Below are 19,937 nucleotides of genomic sequence, written 5' to 3'. Positions count from 1 at the left end.
TTTGATTGAATTAAACCCTAACTTTAACTTTTTAACCCTAATACTTTTATGTAAAAAAAATTAAAGTATTAGGGTTAAAAAGTTAAAGTTAGGGTTTAATTCAATCAAAATGATTTAATTTCGTTAAGGGGAGGGGTATTTTTGAGCCAAATATTTAACAGAGGGGTATTTAACGAAATTAAATTATTTCGTTAATTTATATAAAGTTCATCATTTAATTTATATTTCGGTAATTCCTTTAAGTGAAAATTTATATTTCGTTAATTTCGTTAATTTCTTTAAAGATTAAAAAGATGTAAAGTGAAAATACTTTTTTAGAATAAATGTATGTTTGTTTTCCAGATCAAATTCAACCAATTTATATTATAATTCAAGTACTTTTTTTCATTATCTTATTTTAAAATTAAAAAATATTTTTATGTAAAAAAATTAAAGTATTAGGATTAAAAAGTTAAAACTAGGGTTTAATTCAATCGAAATGATTTAATTTCGTTAAGGGGAGGGGTATATTTGAGCCAAATATTTAACAGAGGAGTATTTAATGAAATTAAATTATTTCGATTATTTCGTTAATTTATATAAAGTTCATCATTTAATTTTTATTCGTTAATTTCTTTAAGTGAATTTATATTTCATTAATTTCGTTAATTTATATTTCGTTAATTTCTTTAAAGATTAAAAAGATGTAAAGTGAAAATACCTTTTTAGAATAAATGTATGTTTATTTTTCAAATCAAATTCAATCAAATTATATTATAATTCAAATACTTTTTTTTATTATCTTATTTTTAAAATTAAAAAAATATTTTTATGTAAAAAAAATTAAAGTATTAGGATTAAAAATTTAAAGTTAGGGTTTAATTCAATCGAAATAATTTAATTTTTGTTAAGGGAAGGGGTATTTTTGAGCCAAATATTTAATAGAGGGGTATTTTTGATCCATTTCAGATAGTTCAGGAGTATTGTTAATTCTTTTTCATATTTCGTTAAAGAGGGGTATTTTTGAGCCAAATATTTAACGGAGGAGTATTTTTGAGCCAAAAATCTAACGAGGGGCATTTTTGAGCTATTTCAAATAGTTCAGGGGTATTTTTGAGCCTTTTCCGTAAATTTAATTGTAGCATTCCATACTTTCGGACTAAAGTTTTGAACCATCTTTTCTCTGTGTATAAAACCCAAACACCAATGACCTCTATGTAATATAAGTATGTAGATCAAACATATAGTGTGGGAACATGTTGGTACATGAATTGAGATCAAAAAGGTTTCCTAACTCAAAGTAAGAATTGAGAACTTTTTCACCGATAGAGTTTTAGCGAACGTTTCAACTTGGGTAAACTCCAACGATCATTACTCCTAGAATATGGAGTGTTAGGTGTCCTACTATATACCAAATGAAAGGCCTTCGAGTCTTCTTTACAACAACACCAGTTTCTCCTTAATTTGATATCGAAGTAAAAAGTTACGCCCATTTTACCAAAAAGTGTGTCTACCAAGGCGCGACGGCTAGGATGACGGACCGTCGCACCAGACCGTCACCCTTAAGCAGTAAGACCAAAAATGGGTCATTTTGTGACGGTTGGAGCGACGGTCAGTCACGGAAGTGACAGTCCGTCACCCAAACCGTCAGTAGGAGCTTTTTTGCACTGATATAATATTTTTAAAGAGGTATTTTGGTATTTTCCTCACCTCAAACTCCTCCTTCACGACTTAAATCAGCCAATAAGTGTTATTATCCATGTCTGATCAGTTTTAAACACTCATAATCCTCTCTACTCTCAAGAACAAGAAAAAATTAGGGTTTTTTCCATGGCTCACACTTTCAAGATTTGATTTCAAACTGTTTGAATTCTTGTTCATCCAAAAGGTATGTGGGACTATCCTAAACTCCATGGGCATAAATTTATCGTTCAAACAAGTTTTTCAAAGTATATGATTTCGCACATGAGATGGTTTTGACATGGTTGAAGAGCATGGATTGTGAATCTGTTTTATGATGAAATTTACTATACTTTATGAGGTGGTTACTCAAAATTTGAATTGTTTTCACGTATATGAATTGTATGAATTTCGACAAGTTGTATGAGAGCGCGTTTTTATGAGATTCCCTCACTTGTTATGAAATACTTAACATACCCGAGGTGATAAATTCGTGAGAGTTGATTGTGAATTCTTGAGTTTTGATCTTGAACTTTGAAGACTAGGGTTTTTGTTCTTGAAAGGAGATTAGTTGCTTGAAGAGGATTTGTGAGTAATGGAATATATATGCCTCTTTAGAGTTTTAATTTCATGTTTCGGACGAGTTTAGGGCCATGGAAAAAGATCAAATGGTCTCTGAAAATTAAATCGCGAAAATGAAAATCCCAATTTTGCATGTCAGCGCAACGCGGTGCAATCGCGTCGGGCCACTGGAAAAAGAAAAATTTCCATTTTGCCAAATGGTGCAACACGGTGCTATCGCGTTGCGCCTCTGGAAACAGACGATTCCCAACTGGAAGCTTGGCGCGACGCGGTGCCAATCGCGGTGTCCCACTGGAAAAGGAAAATTGCGAAACGGCCCCTTGGTGCGACGCGGTGCCAATTGTGGTGACACACTGGAAAAGACCAAACGTGATTTCGGCCATCACCGCGACGCGGTCTTATCGCGTTGGGCTACTGTTTTGAGCTAAATGTGTCATAATTTCTCATTCGAGTATCGGATTTGGGCGAAATTGATATTGTTGGAAAACTAATTTAATTTTCTATCATTTGGTGGGTCTTGAGCTGGAAAATTCTTAGTAGAGCAAAAGATATGCTCATTTGAAGTTGACTAAAGCAACATTTTCACCAAAAATTCAATCGGTAAGGATTATTTTGATTCGTCTAATAGCTGGGAGTTATTTGAGACCTTAATACACATCAATCTCACTCGTAAAACTATCAAAGAGCTATAATATACTATGCATGATCTTGGAACATGACTCTAACATGGGTTTAAATTTTTTGAGGTATTACAAAAATTTATTATTTAAAAGTGTTGTTGGTTATTCAAATGCATGAACTACAAATTTGAAAGTAAATTCTTTATTATTATTATGGATGACATTGTTTATGACATTGTGAGAGGGTAATTTCCTTGTTCATAAGTGTTTACTCTGTTAATTGAAAGACATGTATGTGTTTTGTGAAAGGATTGGCCACCACAGGATAAAGTATTAAAAAGGGAGTATTTTGCATACGTTTGCATGTGTTTTGAACTAAGAACACACTTATGAAATGTTTGAATCTTTTGGGGTGGTCATCTACATGATTTTTGAACGAAAAGGGGCTATGATTATGACATGACACGATATGAATTGTAAGTCTAGGTATGACGATACCAATCACGAGATGCCCTTAACATGAAAGAAACAAATGTTTTAAAAGCATGAAGCATGATTTTAAAGGAATAAAAATTAGGCTTAAAGAGAGCTAGTTGGCTACCCAAAGAAGGCTTGAGTTCAGATAACTCCTCGCCCAAAATTGTGTTTTGTCGATACGATTTTTATGTGCTATTCGACAAGTGGGATAGCATGGTATGTCGGCAAGTTGAGCATATCTTTTCATGATACTCCAATCCTTGCGGCAAATTCGGATTGGGGGTTTGGCCGTCGAGTCAAGGGCGGACCCATATAGCCCGTGGGAATTCATGTTTTGTAGGGTGTACTATCTAGCTCAGAAGTAAGATAAAGAGTTGAGTCATGATTTCAAGAAAATGTTTTGAAGCTCATCAAATTATGTCCATGTATTTATATTTACTTTACGCTAAATTATTTTTATGAGATGCTCTCACTTATGTTGTGTAAAAATATATTATTTTTTGATAATTCTACATACCAATACTTTTGAGTATTTTAACCCTCTATATTTCAAGTTCTGAGGCCCAGTCCCGTGGTCCTGCAAATCAGTAGATTTTTCCTCAGACGTTCAGAGTTGGTGAGCCTCTCTTTCTTTGAAAGGCAATCTATTCAGATGTTAGTTTTAGTTATTTTTTGATCTGGCCGGGACACTTGTCCCGGCTTAGTCAGACTTGGGTTTTCAGTTCAGTAGAGGCTTCATAGACTGGGTTAGACGAAAGTTGAGTATTGTATTTTGTTGACACAGTTTATATTATAAGTTTTTCTTGAATTTCATTTTATCTTCTGTACTTTGATTATGTATGGGTTATTCTTATGATAGTATGTTAAGGGGTCTCTCGAAAATTCGTGGTTCGGGATGTCCATCGCTCCGTTCAGGGCTTCGGCTCGGGTCTTGACATTAATGTTTGAAAAGTGCATTAGATAATAAATTGTATTTAATGTTAAGAGTAAAATGGACAGAAATAAATAAAATTAATCATTGATTTTGTAAAATGGACAGGTATTATTGAACATTTAAAAATAGAAAAATGAACAAGTAAAGATAGACGGAGGAAGTAAAAAGTGACCAAAATATCAGGTTTGTGTACTACACTTTTGTATCTTTTTGATGCAGATCCTAGTACTAGTTGCCGTCGTTGATCGATGTTCGTGCTGCGTTGATATCCGAAGATAGGATGAGATCTTGGAGTTGGATTCACCTATTTCCTTCTATCTTTCATGTCTAGTCTTTAGTGTTAAGACAAAGATTGTATTGACTATTTTGGACACTTGGATTGTATTATTATTACTAAATGCTCTTGTACTGGATTTATCAGATCGTGGGATGATTTTTGTGTTATGACTACTTTTAAACTATTTCTATTGTTTTGTTTATAGCTTGCGTTGAATTGCCTAGTTAGCCCTTTTAGGGGCATTTTCACCAAGTTAACCCATTGCGATTAGATTCAGATAATGATTCGGCTTATCTACTTATGGGATTTAGTAGGTATTATCATAACTCGTAAACTAAAGACCAAGTTTTATTTTTTAGGAGGATTATGTCTTCTTATGCAAGAGTTACTATTTGTGAAAACCGAATATCCCATGAACACACAAGGATTAGACATGGATAACAAAGACAACCAAAGACCCTTAGTGAGGGTTTGGGGTACCTCAGTTTGAAAGCGTTTGGGATACAGTTAAGAGACACCAAAGGGGAGATTTAAGATCAAGGAGTGATGTTGGTAGTGTGTTAATAAGCAGGAGAGATTTAAGATCAAGGATTGGTGTTGGCAACGTGTTAATGGGGTGACTGCAGATTGGAAAGCAAGGACCAAACTTTGAAAAGGACTTGAAACGTTTTGGGATTCCGTTAAGAGGCACTGAAGGGGAGATTTAACACTAAGAAGTGATAATGGTAGTGTGTTAATAAGCGGGGGAGATTTAAGACCAAGGATTGGTGTTGGCAATGTGTTAATGAGGTGACTGCAGATTGGAAAGCAAGACCAAACTTTGAAAAGGACCGAAGCTTGGCGAAGAAGATTTAAAGCAGTGCCCATAACATGACGATGTTTTCTTTCAACAATGCCAAATAGTTGGGGAGTACATAGATGACTTGTGACATGTTTGATTCCAAACTTCAAAAGAGTAGATTTAAGGTCAATGTATTCACCTATCCATCCCTGTAGAATGTTTAACTGTTAATTGAAATTGGTTTTGAATCATTATAACATAATTAGTGAAAAATTTCGTCACATCTAATTACAACTAAGTATATTTCGTAAAATGATCAACAAAAATTACATAGAATCTAAAATTATCAAAAGAGATAATTGGAAAGGGAACCCAAAGCAAACAACATTAAAGGTCAAGAAGTTGTGATTGAATTGTCACCAAATGGTAGGTTGAAGGAAGAGACGCAAGCTTTAGTAATGCCTTTGGAGGAAGAGACGCAAGCTTTGGTAATGTCGTGTTGAGGATGACTAAAACGAGGATGATCGAAATGTTGATATAAAAAAATGTGCTTGTGTGAGGATGTGCCCTGCCTATTCACGCTTATGTTGCGGTGAACACTATTGTGACTGATGCCTCTGGATATTTCTCTTCCTATTCGGTTTCTACTCTCTGATACCACATAAGAGTTAAATATGATTATGAAAAACGTGAATATTATTGATACAATGTGTTATATTTATACAGGTACAAGTATAGAAGAAAAAGAAATTTTCTAAACATAGGAGGCATAAAGATAAGTAGGATTAACTACGTCTAAAACTGCAACTCTATATTTTTATCCTTATCAATATCTACTTCAACTCTTATTATAGAAAAAATTTCGTATAGGATTTTAATATCTGTTTGTAATACACTAAGTTGGATGTGACTGTAAAAACTTTATTAATTAATATAAAGTTTGAATTGCTTAATTCAAAATTCTAAAATATTCTAGCAAAAGGTAGATAATTTTTTTTTTTAAATTCAATATAGATTGATATGTATTTTATAACTTTTAATATTATTTTAAATGAAATTACAATTATAAAAGTCACTATTAAACTTTTTTTTTGGACTATTTTATTATTGTAGTGTTAATATAAATCTAAAAGAGTAGCAATATGAAAGAAAAGTAGACAAGAGATGAGAACTTTTCATTCTTCCAAATATAAAATGTACAAGTATTTTAAGTGTTTCAATTATTCAAGTGTATACAATATGAATCCTTATGCCTCTATTTATAATGTCATATAAAGGCATGCAAAGGGTTGTCATAATTATGGAATTAAACAAGAACATTATGGGAGAGGTTAAAGGGTGTGAGAGTTACACTCATAATGGTGTGTAGAGTAATGGAGGATTAACCACACATTATAGAAAAGATGGGTGGGAGTGACTTAATTTCGAAGAGTTATGGACATCCACCATAAACATATTATTTTATAACACTCCCCCTTGGATGTCCATAGATGATGTGCCTCGTTAAAACCTTACTAGGAAAAAATCCTGTGGAAAAAAATTCCTAGTGAATGAAAAAGATACACATATCTTATAATACACGTTTGTTTGTTGCCTCGTTAAAAACCTTACCAGGAAAATTCATTGGGACAAAACCTAGGCCAAGGAAAAAAGAGTGCAGCTCGTATTTTGCTCCCTGTGATGCAAACATCATTTCACTTCTCAAAGACGCCGCATCCAATCTTACATGTCAGCTTTCAAATGTTGATATTCATTGTGCCTTTGTGATTAGCACACATTCATGAGATGTTGTATTCTTGAATTCATCCTGATATGTCGTTTTTCTATTTTTGGATATGTTAAACCTTTTAACTCAGCCAAATAAATTCTTGACAATTACTTTATTTGTAACCTCATCGTCACAAGTCATTTGCACATTGAACTTGTTCGTAGCAACAACCAACTAGTTGTGAACTCTTTCATTTTAAAGTGACTGTAGATCAAATATTCTTCCTGCATTTACATAATCAACAATCTTTTGATAATATTTGTTAGAAATAATAAATTCATATCAATAATATTTGATTTAAATCACATTCACATAAAAGTAAAATTATGTTTTTCTACACACTAATAAAAATTATCTACACACTAATAAAAATTATTATCTCATGTATAGAATAGCAGGATATATAAGTGCAATAATTGCACTAATACATGTTATTTTCTAACCATTTCATGAGATCGAAATTGATCTTTCTCTATGATAAAGTGATTTCGCAACCATTAGGATATTCAATGGATCGAATCTCTTTTAAATCCTTTAAGGATTTTCCTATAATATTTGTCGTCTATCTAGACATGACAGCCATTCGTTATACACATTCAATATTTTCATACATTGCCAGATTTAAAGAAACCTTATTGCATCCCACCATAGGAGAACACATATCCAAACAATAATGCCAGGACTTTGTGAATAACCTTTATGCCTCAAGGCACAAGTCACATTTTATATCTTACGATTTTACTTTTCGTTCAATCACTAATTTGTATCCCACTAACATTATACCTCAGTCTATGGACTAATTTTAAAATATCACTTTTCAAGTGAAACATAATATACTTGAATCGCGTATTTTATTTGTCCACACTATTCGACAGATTTAAATTCAAGACCCTTGTTACCAATTATAATGGTGAGCGCTATATTATACCAAAAATATCATCGATGGTTATTTGATATCAATTCTAATAAGACATAACTTATCGAGATCTCTTCATTTCATCATTTTCAGGAACCTGAATCTTTGCCAAGGTTTTATGAAATGTTATGTCATAATGCTCTTTTAAATTACTTGCCTCATTATCATTGACCATATTTAATTTATCATTTGCTCCTCTCCTTCTTCAAGGAATTTTATATTTGAAATAGATTTGTCTGTTACACTTCAGGCGTGCTATAGACTCCGTCCTTCAAGGACTTCTCATTGGAGCATTTATAGCTAAATTATAGCATAGGATCAGTGCGGCAATGAACTTGCAAAATTTTGCAAATCATGAATTATCAAATGAACTTCAAGTTCACTATTGATTGTTTTACGAGGATCTCAATAATTCATTCCATACATTTAAGCTATAATCATATCTCCCCCTAATGTTAGAAAATCTAATATTCAACCCAACTTTATTTGGGGATCCATCTTTGTGCGTATGGATATTGCACATTCAAATTTTTAGATAGATTTTAGTTGGTTCCTGACCCTGAACCAATAATGTAGGGGAACCTTGTTGGCTTGATGCATACAAATGTTGTTATATTTAAATAAACTCCTCATACCAATTTTTCTTTTTGGTATAGTTGTTCTCATAATCAATGATTCAGCTATAATTGAAGGCACACAATTTTCTGTTAAACCAATCAGCATTATCAATTTTTATAGTATGAAACCATGCTCACAATTTAACAATTTGAGCAAATAACCTTGCAAAAATCAAATTGCAAGTTGATAGCAAAGCGCATGTGACCAACCATAGATGCCTCTCATTTCATAATAAACGGTCTATATGGCAGGTGAACGGGCCTAGATTCATCTTGTTGTACGTTTCAAAAATTTAGGGAATATAACCATAACCTTAGTCGGTACAGTATTTTACCGTGAGAACAAGCAACATAAGAGAATTCTTGAAGAATAATTTATTTCTTCAATGTAAAACCTCATGAATTCTCAACTATCTTCACGTCACATTTGAATCGGGATGGTCAACCGATCATCCCAACTTATATATTTTCTGTTAGCTTTTAATTTCATGCAGTATGTGATTCCGTCACCATGCACATATATTTATATCAATAAATAAAAGACAAATGGGTAGCCTTTTTCATAAATATTTATAACCCGTTTCGATTGTAGTAATATAAAAATACAAAATCTTTTCATAATTTACAGTCTCAATATAATAATAATTTTTTTTAATTCCCTTGAAACTTAAAAAGTTTCTTTTGGAGATTTACCACAATTTCAATGACCTGAATAATTTCATTCCTTCGAATAGTAACACATTAGCTTTCGAGGCTATCAAATACTTGTGTACTATCTCATATTTCAAAACACCATTCTTATGGTGACCATCTCCTTTTACGGAGAAAAATAATTGTCATTATAGTCAAAATCATTTTATGCAAGACATCTTTCTTGTTTTACTTTTGCCATTAATAATTTATTTTTATAATATTTGGCAAAGTTCTTTTTGGCATATCATATTTATGGAATCAATGACAAATTCATTCAACCACACCATAATTATTTTGGTCATTGCCAAAATCGCAAGAATCACTTCTTGATTTTACCCTTTGGTAGATCATGATAAAACATACTATAGAATCAATAACCTTTTTAAATCAAATTAAAATTCTTTATTTCTCTCAAAATTCCCATAGAGGTGAATTTTGATATTTATCCAACCATAAATAAGCACAATTTTATCCATAACTTTCTATTTTCACATTTTGACATATTCACTAATGGTCAAGCATTCACAATGCTGACACCAGTCACATTCTTTTCAAGAATTGAACTACAATCACATGTGCTTTCATAATATATTTTATAAGTTCATTGTCATGCCTTGACATTTATTATATTTTATACTCACCTCAACATCACTTTGAAATTTCAAGTGTATCTTCACTTTTGTTCTTTTCTCTTTTGATGGAGGATTTATAGAACCTATCAAATTAGGTTGCACAACAACCATGTGCCCACTACCTTTCATACCAAATTGATGGTGAACGAAAAAAATTAACTCACTTTTTGAAGGACAATTTGGAGAACCCATGATGTTCTTTTCTTTTACAATTACAAAAATAATGAATATATATATATATATATATATTTGGTTCTATTCCGCCCACATATATTAAATCACTTGTCTTCTTTTCTGACTTATTACACAATGCTATCAAATTCACATCAAAGAATGGAGCATATCAATGTGGCGAATTTAATGAATTTTCATCAACTGCTTTAGTCATCATTATATCGTCAAAATACCTTAGAACATGAACCCAACGTCTTACCAATCAATCATTGACAAAATAAATCAAGTGCAATAAAACATACTTTTGAGTCTTATATAAATAAATATCATTTTAGATTGAAGCCATGCACTTATAAATGTTGCACTTTGTTTATTGTACAATTGCATATAAATATTGTATTTTGGGTGTTTATTGGGGATGATCAATTAATAAACCTTTTTTTTTTCGCAACAATGATCATAATAGGAGAAAAATCGTCTAAATCAATCTTTAATTAACAACACATTTTAGTCAAACAATGAATCACTTTTTGACCATCATCTTATCTTCAGTAGTAAAAGAAAAAAAATATCAAGTGATTATAGTAATAATAATTATAATACAGGATGCAAAATATAATCAAAAAGTTAGGCAAATAAAAAAGGAGATGAAGTGATATTAGAACAAGTCACCTGATTTATTTCAATGAGCAGTACCATCAAACTCTAATCATGAAAATTGATGTTCAACGTTGTTCTCAACTTTGAAATGCTAAATTAGTTAGAACACCGTGTTGATAACGTGTTAATATAAATCTAAAAGACTAACAGGATAGAAGAAAAGTAGACAAGAAAATAAGAAGACAAGATATGAGAACTTTTCATTCTTCCAAACAGTGGCGGATCTACCCTTTGCCCAGAACCCCCTTCGGCGAAAAATTATGCATGGTTAAAATTATTTTTTATGTATACATTAGATGTTGAACCCCCTTCGGTTAGTTCGTATGTTCACTTATGAACCCCTTCGTAAATATCCTGACTCTGTCACTACTTTCAAATATAAAATGTATAAGTATTTTAAGTGTTTCAATTCTTCAAATGTATACAATATGAACCCTTATGCCTCTATTTATAATGTCATATAAAGGCATGCAAAGGATTGTCATAATTATGATATTAAACAAGAACATTATGGGGACGTAATTAAAGGGTAAGGTGTGAGAGTTACACCCATAATGGTGTGTGGAGTAATGGAGGATTAACTAAATATTATGGAGAAGATGAGTGGGAGTGATTTAATTCCTGAAAGTTATGGACATCCACCGTAAACATATTATTTTATAACAATTATTGTTTGTTTTTATTTTTAAGAAATAACAAGCTTTGTAACGCTTGTCCCTAGTTAATTGTGAGAAGAAAGCCAGCAAATGAGTTGACATTTTAACCATATAATTTCCATTAAAGTATTATTTCTTGCCTTGATTGTCTTAATATTATTTCTTAATCAATATTCAAAAACCAAATAAAGTATATTATAAATTAATTATCTTATACGCATTCAACAATTTCCTTTTCAAGAAAATTATGTTACTCAAATGATTATCACTATTATTCTATTTCAATAATTATATAATACCAAAATGGAATATTATTTAAAAAATTGTCAGTGACTGTCTATATCAAAAGTAACAAATTTTTAATTTGGTTTGTACATTATAAACTTTCTATAAGGAGGTGAATTTACAACTATAAATAAGCAAATTAAACTTACATGCATAGGACTTAAATCTTTTATTTTTCTTGTTTATGAAAATACTGAGAAAATTGAAAAAAGTATTTTTTTTTTTTTTTGTTATAATTTTTGCAGCAAATGAATCATCAAGATAACAACAATATGAAGGATAAGGAGAGCAAAAATGAAGAAAATAATAATAATAATTCAAAAGGAATTATTATTATTATATTGGGTGTTTATATTCATTGTCAAGGTTGTAAAGAACAAGTGCTTAATTCCCTTCTTGGTTTTGATGGTAAATTTTAATTCCATTCCATTTTTGTTTAAAGTTTTTTATTTAGTTTATGGATGTTGAATTTTAAAATTTTAGCAACATTATTTTATAAAGATATCAGTTTGTGGTCAATTTGTGTGCATCTCAATTAATTTATCAATATTTGTTACCTCTAATCAATACATATACACATCTGAGTAATGAAAGATGGATTTCTGATTCGAAACTTATTTATTTCAATTTTGATCACAAGTTAAAGTACAATAATAATTGGGTTCGCGCTAAATATTACAAAATTTTAGTGAATTTCTTATATATATAAGGAATTTGAGCAACAGATATTGAGTTTTCGTGAATTCATACATTATACTATAGACAAAAAGGTTTAGGCATATTGTGAAAAATCACCTTCCTAACTTTTTTTTTTATTTCATATGATTTTCACCCACTTTATTAACCGTGCTATTTATTTGCATCATTTCTCTTTTTTTTTCTTTTTAATCAATTGCAATTTTTTACCTTTAAATATAGGTGTGGAGGAGGTTGAAATTGATGAGAAAAATCACAAAGTGATGGTGAAAGGGAAGAAAGTAGATCCTCTAAAGGTGGCAAAAAGACTTAGGAAAAAAAGTGGTAAATATGTGGAATTAATATCTCCAATTCCACTTATGAAGAAAGAAGAAGAAGAAAAGAAAGAGACAAAACAAGAGGTAATAATTAAACTCAAAAAATATTAGGTCGAATCGGAAGGGTTTATTATACGCAGTATTACTTTATGCTATTTTCACTTTTTGAATCTGTGACCTTCAGATCATATGCGGACAACTTTACCAGGAACTCGAAGGCCATACTCATTTTCTCAAGTCATTCTTAATACTTATATCATATTTCTATCATATTATATCACTACTAATTTATCTTCTTTCTTATAACTCTTTAGCATAAGGTAATTGAAGTTATTCTGAAACTATACTTGCATTGTGAAGGATGTGCCAAAGATGTCAAGCTAAGCATTCACAAAATGCCAGGTAAAATATATGTAATATATTGATATAGTCGATTTTAACTTGTTCTCTGAGACGTAATTGTTATTATAGACAAAAAAAATTAAAAATTATTCTTGGTTTTTTCCTATTTTGTGCATTCTTTAACTGATTAGCATAGTCCCAAATGTTAAAGTAAATTTTCGCGTAATTATCTTATGAGTGATCTGATTATGTAATTTTTTTAAAAAAAATATCACATTAATAAACTTAAGCCCTTATTATATTATATGAATTTATTTTTTTGTTGTTATTGATTAATGCTCATCTTAAAATTTACCTGTCATTACTATATGACTGTCTCTATCTCTACGAGATAGTGATATCTGCATACACTATAATCTTTCTGAATTTTAGTTGCGGAATTTTACTGGATATGTTGTTGTTGTACTATACGACTGTCCTAATTGTGTAAATATTTTATAACATGAAATAAGCATTTAGTATCCCCGAACCATGACCAAAGTTGCTACGACACTCTAACTTCACAGGGGTCCTATTACCTCCCTGAACTCAATTTTAGTGTATTTCTGTCGCCTTTTGTGCTGACGTGGCACTTGTATTACATAAAATAGGGCCCACATTAAATGTATCACGTCAACTAAAAATGTTGACAAAAGGTGTCACGTCAGCTAAAAACGATGACAAAAATACGGAAAAATAAAAATGTTGACAAAAGGTGCCACGCCAACTAAAAACGATGACAAAAATACAGTAAAATTTAGCTCGGAGGTAATAGAAGCCCCGTGAAATTGGAGTTCGTCGTATTAAATTTGGTCATAGTTGAATAGGGTACTAGATCCTTTACTCTTATTACATTGAACTTTTAACTCTTATTATTTTTGTGTATATGATATATTAGGGGTTCAAACAGTGGAGCCAGAAATGAAGAACAACATTGTGAAAGTGAAAGGATCAATGGATCCTCAAAAACTAGAAGAATTCATCAGCAAAAAAGAAGGAAGACATGTTGAAATTATCAGTAAAATTGACAAATTAGAGAAAAATGAAAAGCAACCATATGATGAAAATTCATATGATTATAAAAATAATAGCACCAACTTCCAACATGATAATTATCTTCAATTTGTTTATGCTCCTCAACATTTTAGTGATGAGAATCCTAATTCCTGTTCAATTTTATGAGATAATTAAAGTTTGATCATATCTTATATTAAGTAAAATTTTAAGATTGTAATACAAAAATTTTCATGTCCTTGATATATGTGCACAAATGCATATTCTAAATCCAAATTTTGTGCAATGCTAATTTCTTTATAGGTTTGTTTATAATTCTTTGTTACATTTTTGCAATAAGTATACAACAGTAGCATATCCAATGTAATCCGTTGTTAATGTGCTCTTATTCAGAATGTTTTGTCTTGTTTTCTATAGTATTTGTCATAGTGGAATTTCCGTTGTAACAGTTAAAGTGTACGTTTTTTTATCTTCGTGAACAATCCATCATGCTTTAGTACAAAAAAATGGCAGTCTGGTGCATAAAGCTTTCTACGCTTGGAGATAAAAATCCATCATGTTTTTGTATGCGCGGGGATTGGGAAAGGGCCGGATCAGATGATTAGATGTCCGCGAATCACTATTGATATAGCGCGAAAATGGAAGATACGTTGAAGATTACTAAAATACAATGATGTCTTCATTCAAGTGACAATGTAGTCGATGTTTTCTGAGATTACAACATGTTGTCATTCAAATATGCGGTTAAGTGTAGCAGCCAAACGGACTCCACCTTGAGCTAGGCGCCATTGGACTATAGGGTAACGGGTGAGAAAATAGTCATCTGTTCTCCACAGAACACGAGTTTGAATAGTTAAAAATTTGCGCGATTGATGAATATCATTGGCAAAACTGATCATAAAATTCTGCAGAAGTTTAGTTTGTAATATATACCTTCTAATGTAGAGTCTTCAGTGACTCCTTTATATGCCCAGTCACAAGCAGCTTTTATACCTTCACTGGCATATCTGTAGGAAGCAACAAATACATGTTCGGCAAAATCTAGTAACTTTAGTCTAAACTCCGTATGTTTGCTGAGAAAAAAATGGGCAGCCTGATGCACTAAGCTTTCGCTATGCTTGGGGTTCGGGGAAGGGCTGGACACAAAGGCTAGTCTTACCTTGCATTTCTGCAAGAGGCTGTTTCTACGGCTCGAAGCCGTGACCTCTCCTGGTCACATAGCGACAACTTTACCAGTTACTTCAAGGCTATCCTTATATTTGTTGAGAAACCGATTGAATATACATGAATTGTAATAAACTTCAAATCGTGGATCTGCCTTATGATTAATGTGTTGAAGAAAAATGTTGCTTCTAAATGTTATAAGAGTTGAACATACATATCTGGGCATGCTGTCATGTTGCCACTGCAGCTCTCCCATGAATCTACTTGGTCTGCCCATCCTGTCTGTTTAAGATGAAAATTGGTTAAGAAAATGACGATCTATAATAAGTTATGTTGATCAGACTCTTCAAACATATCGACAGGTGCATATCGTATCCTCCAAAACTAGTGCATTGTTGGATGATCCGACAAGGGTTCTGCAATAGCATTTTAGGAAAGTTCGAGCAACATAGGATAGAAGTCCATTAGGTACAATGTTGTTGGGACATTTTTGGAGCGTACGAGCAACATAGTTTAGGACTTAAGTTCAATTGTTAGTACCGTGATGTTCTTCTGAAGTGCGTCAACAAGTTCATCTACGTTAGAATCATCATATCGTTCTTCTGCAGTTTCGATTATGTTGGTATCCCAGACCTGTTAATGAACATGCATAAGTTTCAGAAGAACATAAGTACATGGATTTGGAAATTTGTTTGTCTTAACCAAAGGAAAAAAATAACTCACATGATGAAGAACTGCTTTTCTTCTGTACCAATGAACATCTATTGTATTGCCTCCTCTGTCTGAAGTAAATCCCACATGCAATGGCTGCATATATGAACCCAAAAACACCATGCCTCAACACTACAAAAAAACTACGTTGCTCGGACTCCTCAAAAATGTCATCGAGTGCGTGTCGGATCCTTCAGAAGTAGTGCACTTTTGGAGAGTCCGAGCAACTTAGCTAAAAACTGGGTCAAAACCGACAGACTCCGTCGGTTGATTGACTAAATAAAAAGGCATACAACAGACACTCAAATTTGGACTCGGCTAACAAGCAAACACTCCAACTTTGAGTATGCTTATCTCAATACCTCAGCTCGTCTCCACGTGTTAGTTGAACACTCCAACTTACGTAGTGATCAACTTACGAGTTGAGACCAAGTTGTGATGCCTAGATGTGCACTCTCAAAGTCGGAGTGCTTGCTTGTCAGCTCAGATCAAGTTCGAGTGTCGATATACGTATTATGCTATTTAAAAATTTAACAATTTACCTGATGAATGTCCCCAATAAAGTGAGAAAGGAAGAGAAGTGCTTCTGTCAAATTATCTGATATAAAATGCATAGTTAAAATTCTATCAGTATCAATTTTGATTGTACTAGAAGAACAAAACAAGAAAGATTTAAGAATAAACATTACATGTTGAAGCCTGACCACTGCCTTTGTTATAAGTTAGGAGTTGGTTAGTGTAATTGTTGATTGCTCCAGCTACACATCTATCTGCAACTCCATCTTCATCTTTACAGTCCCCTGTATACAACGATAACGACTACGCTTTAGTGTCAAACAAGTCGCGTAGACTATATCTCGGGCCAATACTATAAAATGCTAGGGTTAGGTTCGGGGAAGGACCAGACCACATTAGTTCTTGCATACACAGTCTTATGTTGCATTTCTGCAAGTGATTGTTCTCGCAGCTTGAACCTGTGACCTCCTGGTCATCAAGGAGGCAACTTTTACCGTTGTTACAAAGCTCCCTTTCTCCAATATCGTCTAATAATAAAAAGGACAGCCCGATGCACTAAAGCTCCTGCTATGCGCAGGGTTCGGGTAAGGGTGTAACCACAAGGGTGTATTGTACGCAGTCTTACCTTGCATTTCTGCCAGAGGCTGTTTCCAAGGTTTGAACCTGTGACCTCCTGGTCGTTAAGGAGGCAACTCTTACCGTTCTTACAAAGCTCCCTTTCGCCAATATCGCGTAATTAAAAAAAGGACAGCCCGGTGCACTAAAGCTCCTGCTATGCGCAGGGTTCGGGTAAGGGTGTAACCACAAGGGTGTATTGTACGCAGTCTTACCTTGCATTTCTGTCAGAGGTTGTTTCCAAGGCTTGAACCCATGACCTCCTGGTCACATGACAACAACTTGACCAGTTACTCCAAGGCTCCCCTTCCGCCAATATCATATAATATGGAAGTACAACAACAACATACCCGGCGTATTCCCACAAAGTGGAATCTGGGGAAGGTAAAGTGTACACAGTCCGTACTACTACCTCAGATGAAGTAGAGAGGTTGTTTCCGATAGACCCCGGCTCAGGACATATAACAGTATACCAAACAAATAACATTGAAGCACACAACAAGAAGTTATCTATATTCTCAAGACATACACAAGCTATAGTATAAGTAGTCCATCACTACATAATATTAGTACTAGAAAGAGAAGAGGAGTTATGTCAAGGGAATTTAACAATTGGTATATACGCAAACAAGTGAGGGATCGACTATACGAATCCTTACTGTCTATATTTCTCCTTTTAAACACATCTCGAACCAATACTATCAACACAATAAGTACTACAAGTTCGCGATATTTTCTACTGACATGTCGAAGTTAGTACTTACTGCTGTACCGGTAAGTGCAAAGTTTATCAGGGGTATCGATATAATGAAGAGGCGATGACCAATGATAGCGGAATTTAACACGATCCGCCCATATACACACACTGGCTAAATCACCATTTGCAGAATGTGGCAACAACTCCTCCACTGCTTTTGCAGCAGCTTTACTCAATCTTGACTGCAAAAACATCAAGAAACAAAACTTAACAAGGCCGTTTTAATCTATGTTGCTCGGACTCTTCAGAAATACGTCCGGATTTGACGCCGGTGCAACAACATTTTAATAGAGTCCGAGCAAAGATAGTTTCTAACTCAGTCATACAGTAACACTCGGGGTGTAGAAAAACATAACATGAGTGATTCGACAGATATAAACACATATAAATAAGATCAAGTCACTAATGCTACCTTAACCCTAATTCCAAGAAGATTTTTAAAACGGTTACTGTAATTTATGTTGCTCGGACTCTTCAGAAATACGTCATGAATCTCCAAAAATAGTGTACTTTCGGAGGATTTGACGCAGGTGCAACAACATTTTAATAGAGTCCGAGCAAACATAGTTTCTAACTCAGTCATACAGTAACACGTAGGGTGTAGAAAAGCATAACATGAGTGATTCGACAGATACAAACACATATAAGATCCGTCTATACATATAGCATCATATATACCAGTGGCATAAGTCAACAACAACATACCCAGTGTATTCCCACATAGTGAGGTCTGGGGAGGACAGATCAGTGGCATAAGTCATGGTTCAAATTCGGTGAATGGGCTTCGTAAAAAACTAGACAAGAGTGAGGTAACATTTTACAAAAGTTCGAGCAACATAGGTTTTAATTAAGTGGTAGAGTAATCCACTATCCGCAGAATATAGAAAATCATAACATGAGTGATTCGACAGATACAAACACATATAAGATCCGTCTATATAAATAGAAGAAAAAAATCAAGTCACTAATGCTACCTTAACCATTAGGTTGCTCGGACTCTTAAAAAACAACATGATTCTCCAAAAATAGTACACTTTTGGAGTATTTGACGCATGTTCAACAACATTTTAGGAGAGTCCAAGCAACATATATAGTTTTTAACTCAGTTCTAGAGTAACAAGTGGGGTACATATAACACATATGTACATAAAACATCATATATATATATGTGTGAATGATAACATGAATGATTCGACAGATATAAACATATAAAATCCATATATACATAAAACATCATTATAACAAGTGGGGTACATATAACACATATATACATATAAAATCCATATATACATGAAACATCAATATGACAAGTGGGGTACATGCAACACATATGTACATAAAACATCATTATATATATACACACACCAATCATAACATGAATGATTCGACAGATACAAACACATATAAAATCCATATATACATAAAACATTCATTATATATATATCAAGGCGTAAGTCATTGGTTCAAATCCGATAAAATAACTTTATTATAAAGAATTAAAAAAATAAATTAGAACCTGAGCAATCTTGCAAACAGAATAATGGCCATCAAGTCCCCAACCATGAACTACTGGAACAAGAAACAAGACAAACACCATAGCCAAAAGTACATGAAATTTGTGTAACTCCATTTTGCTATACTATCAAACTCAAAGTAACCAAATTCACATCTACTTTTTAGTAGTACTATATATAAATAAGGCAATAAAGGAAATTAAATAACCATAAATGGCTAATGTGAACTACTATATGAATACATGGGAAAAAGATCAAGAAATATTAACGAGGCAATCAAATAAAGATACTGACATTTGTTTAATTGCTGCAAAAGGACAAGCTTGATTTAAATGAATTTTAGTTCACATTTGGCTACATACATAAACCAACACTTTGTAGCTTAATTACAAAAAATTACGACATTTTATATAATTATTAAAAAATTTATAAAAAAATTTAATGTTGGGTTTGTCAAGATACATAATTAGCGTTGGATATGTCTAACGAAGATATAATTTTTTTTCCTTTGTAAAGATGCA

General features: G+C 32.7%; 3 protein-coding genes across 3 annotated transcripts in view; 2 read left to right on the top strand and 1 right to left on the bottom strand.

Moving 5' to 3' along the window:
- The window catches only part of LOC107856581 (universal stress protein A-like protein), a 15,624-nt gene extending 10,908 nt beyond the window's left edge, over positions 1 to 4,716 (top strand). The window contains exon 4 of the mRNA XM_047399335.1: positions 4,492 to 4,716. Coding sequence (XP_047255291.1) covers positions 4,492 to 4,498 — 7 coding nt within the window. The 3' untranslated portion in view covers positions 4,499 to 4,716. The remainder of the gene's footprint in view (positions 1 to 4,491) is intronic.
- Positions 4,717 to 11,922: 7,206 nt separating this feature from the next.
- On the top strand, positions 11,923 to 14,771 carry LOC107853970 (heavy metal-associated isoprenylated plant protein 8). Its single transcript, XM_016698951.2, has 4 exons — positions 11,923 to 12,139; positions 12,650 to 12,828; positions 13,059 to 13,146; positions 14,024 to 14,771. Exons 1-4 carry the CDS (start codon positions 11,980 to 11,982, stop codon positions 14,305 to 14,307), a joined length of 711 nt encoding a protein of 236 aa, XP_016554437.1. The 5' UTR covers positions 11,923 to 11,979; the 3' UTR covers positions 14,308 to 14,771.
- Positions 14,772 to 14,796: 25 nt separating this feature from the next.
- Positions 14,797 to 19,796, bottom strand: LOC107853974 (endonuclease 2). The gene is made up of 9 exons (XM_016698957.2): positions 19,419 to 19,796; positions 17,910 to 18,084; positions 16,704 to 16,814; positions 16,557 to 16,612; positions 16,027 to 16,110; positions 15,844 to 15,936; positions 15,518 to 15,585; positions 15,073 to 15,146; positions 14,797 to 14,962 (listed from the first exon to the last, which is right to left on the bottom strand). Exons 1-9 carry the CDS (start codon positions 19,530 to 19,532, stop codon positions 14,868 to 14,870), a joined length of 870 nt encoding a protein of 289 aa, XP_016554443.2. The 5' UTR covers positions 19,533 to 19,796; the 3' UTR covers positions 14,797 to 14,867.
- Between the last annotated feature and the right edge of the window lie 141 nt (positions 19,797 to 19,937).

Source organism: Capsicum annuum, chromosome 11, assembly GCF_002878395.1.
Source record: "Capsicum annuum cultivar UCD-10X-F1 chromosome 11, UCD10Xv1.1, whole genome shotgun sequence".
NCBI classification, from domain to species: domain Eukaryota; kingdom Viridiplantae; phylum Streptophyta; class Magnoliopsida; order Solanales; family Solanaceae; genus Capsicum; species Capsicum annuum.
Note: the sequence above shows the minus strand (reverse complement) of the source record. Positions and strands in the feature narration are given on the sequence as shown.

Bases quoted from the DNA above. Each gene is read 5' to 3' on its own strand.
- LOC107853974 (XM_016698957.2), bottom strand. From the start codon at position 19,532: ATGGAGTTACACAAATTTCATGTACTTTTGGCTATGGTGTTTGTCTTG. The intron at 18,085-19,418 runs GTTCTAATTTAT...ATGTTTTTGCAG, and splicing joins CTGTTTGCAAGATTGCTCAG to TCAAGATTGAGTAAAGCTGC. The intron at 16,613-16,703 runs GTAATGTTTATT...ATTTTATATCAG, and splicing joins CAGTGGTCAGGCTTCAACAT to ATAATTTGACAGAAGCACTT.
- LOC107853970 (XM_016698951.2), top strand. From the start codon at position 11,980: ATGAATCATCAAGATAACAACAATATGAAGGATAAGGAGAGCAAAAAT. The intron at 12,140-12,649 runs GTAAATTTTAAT...CTTTAAATATAG, and splicing joins TTCCCTTCTTGGTTTTGATG to GTGTGGAGGAGGTTGAAATT. The intron at 13,147-14,023 runs GTAAAATATATG...ATGATATATTAG, and splicing joins AAGCATTCACAAAATGCCAG to GGGTTCAAACAGTGGAGCCA.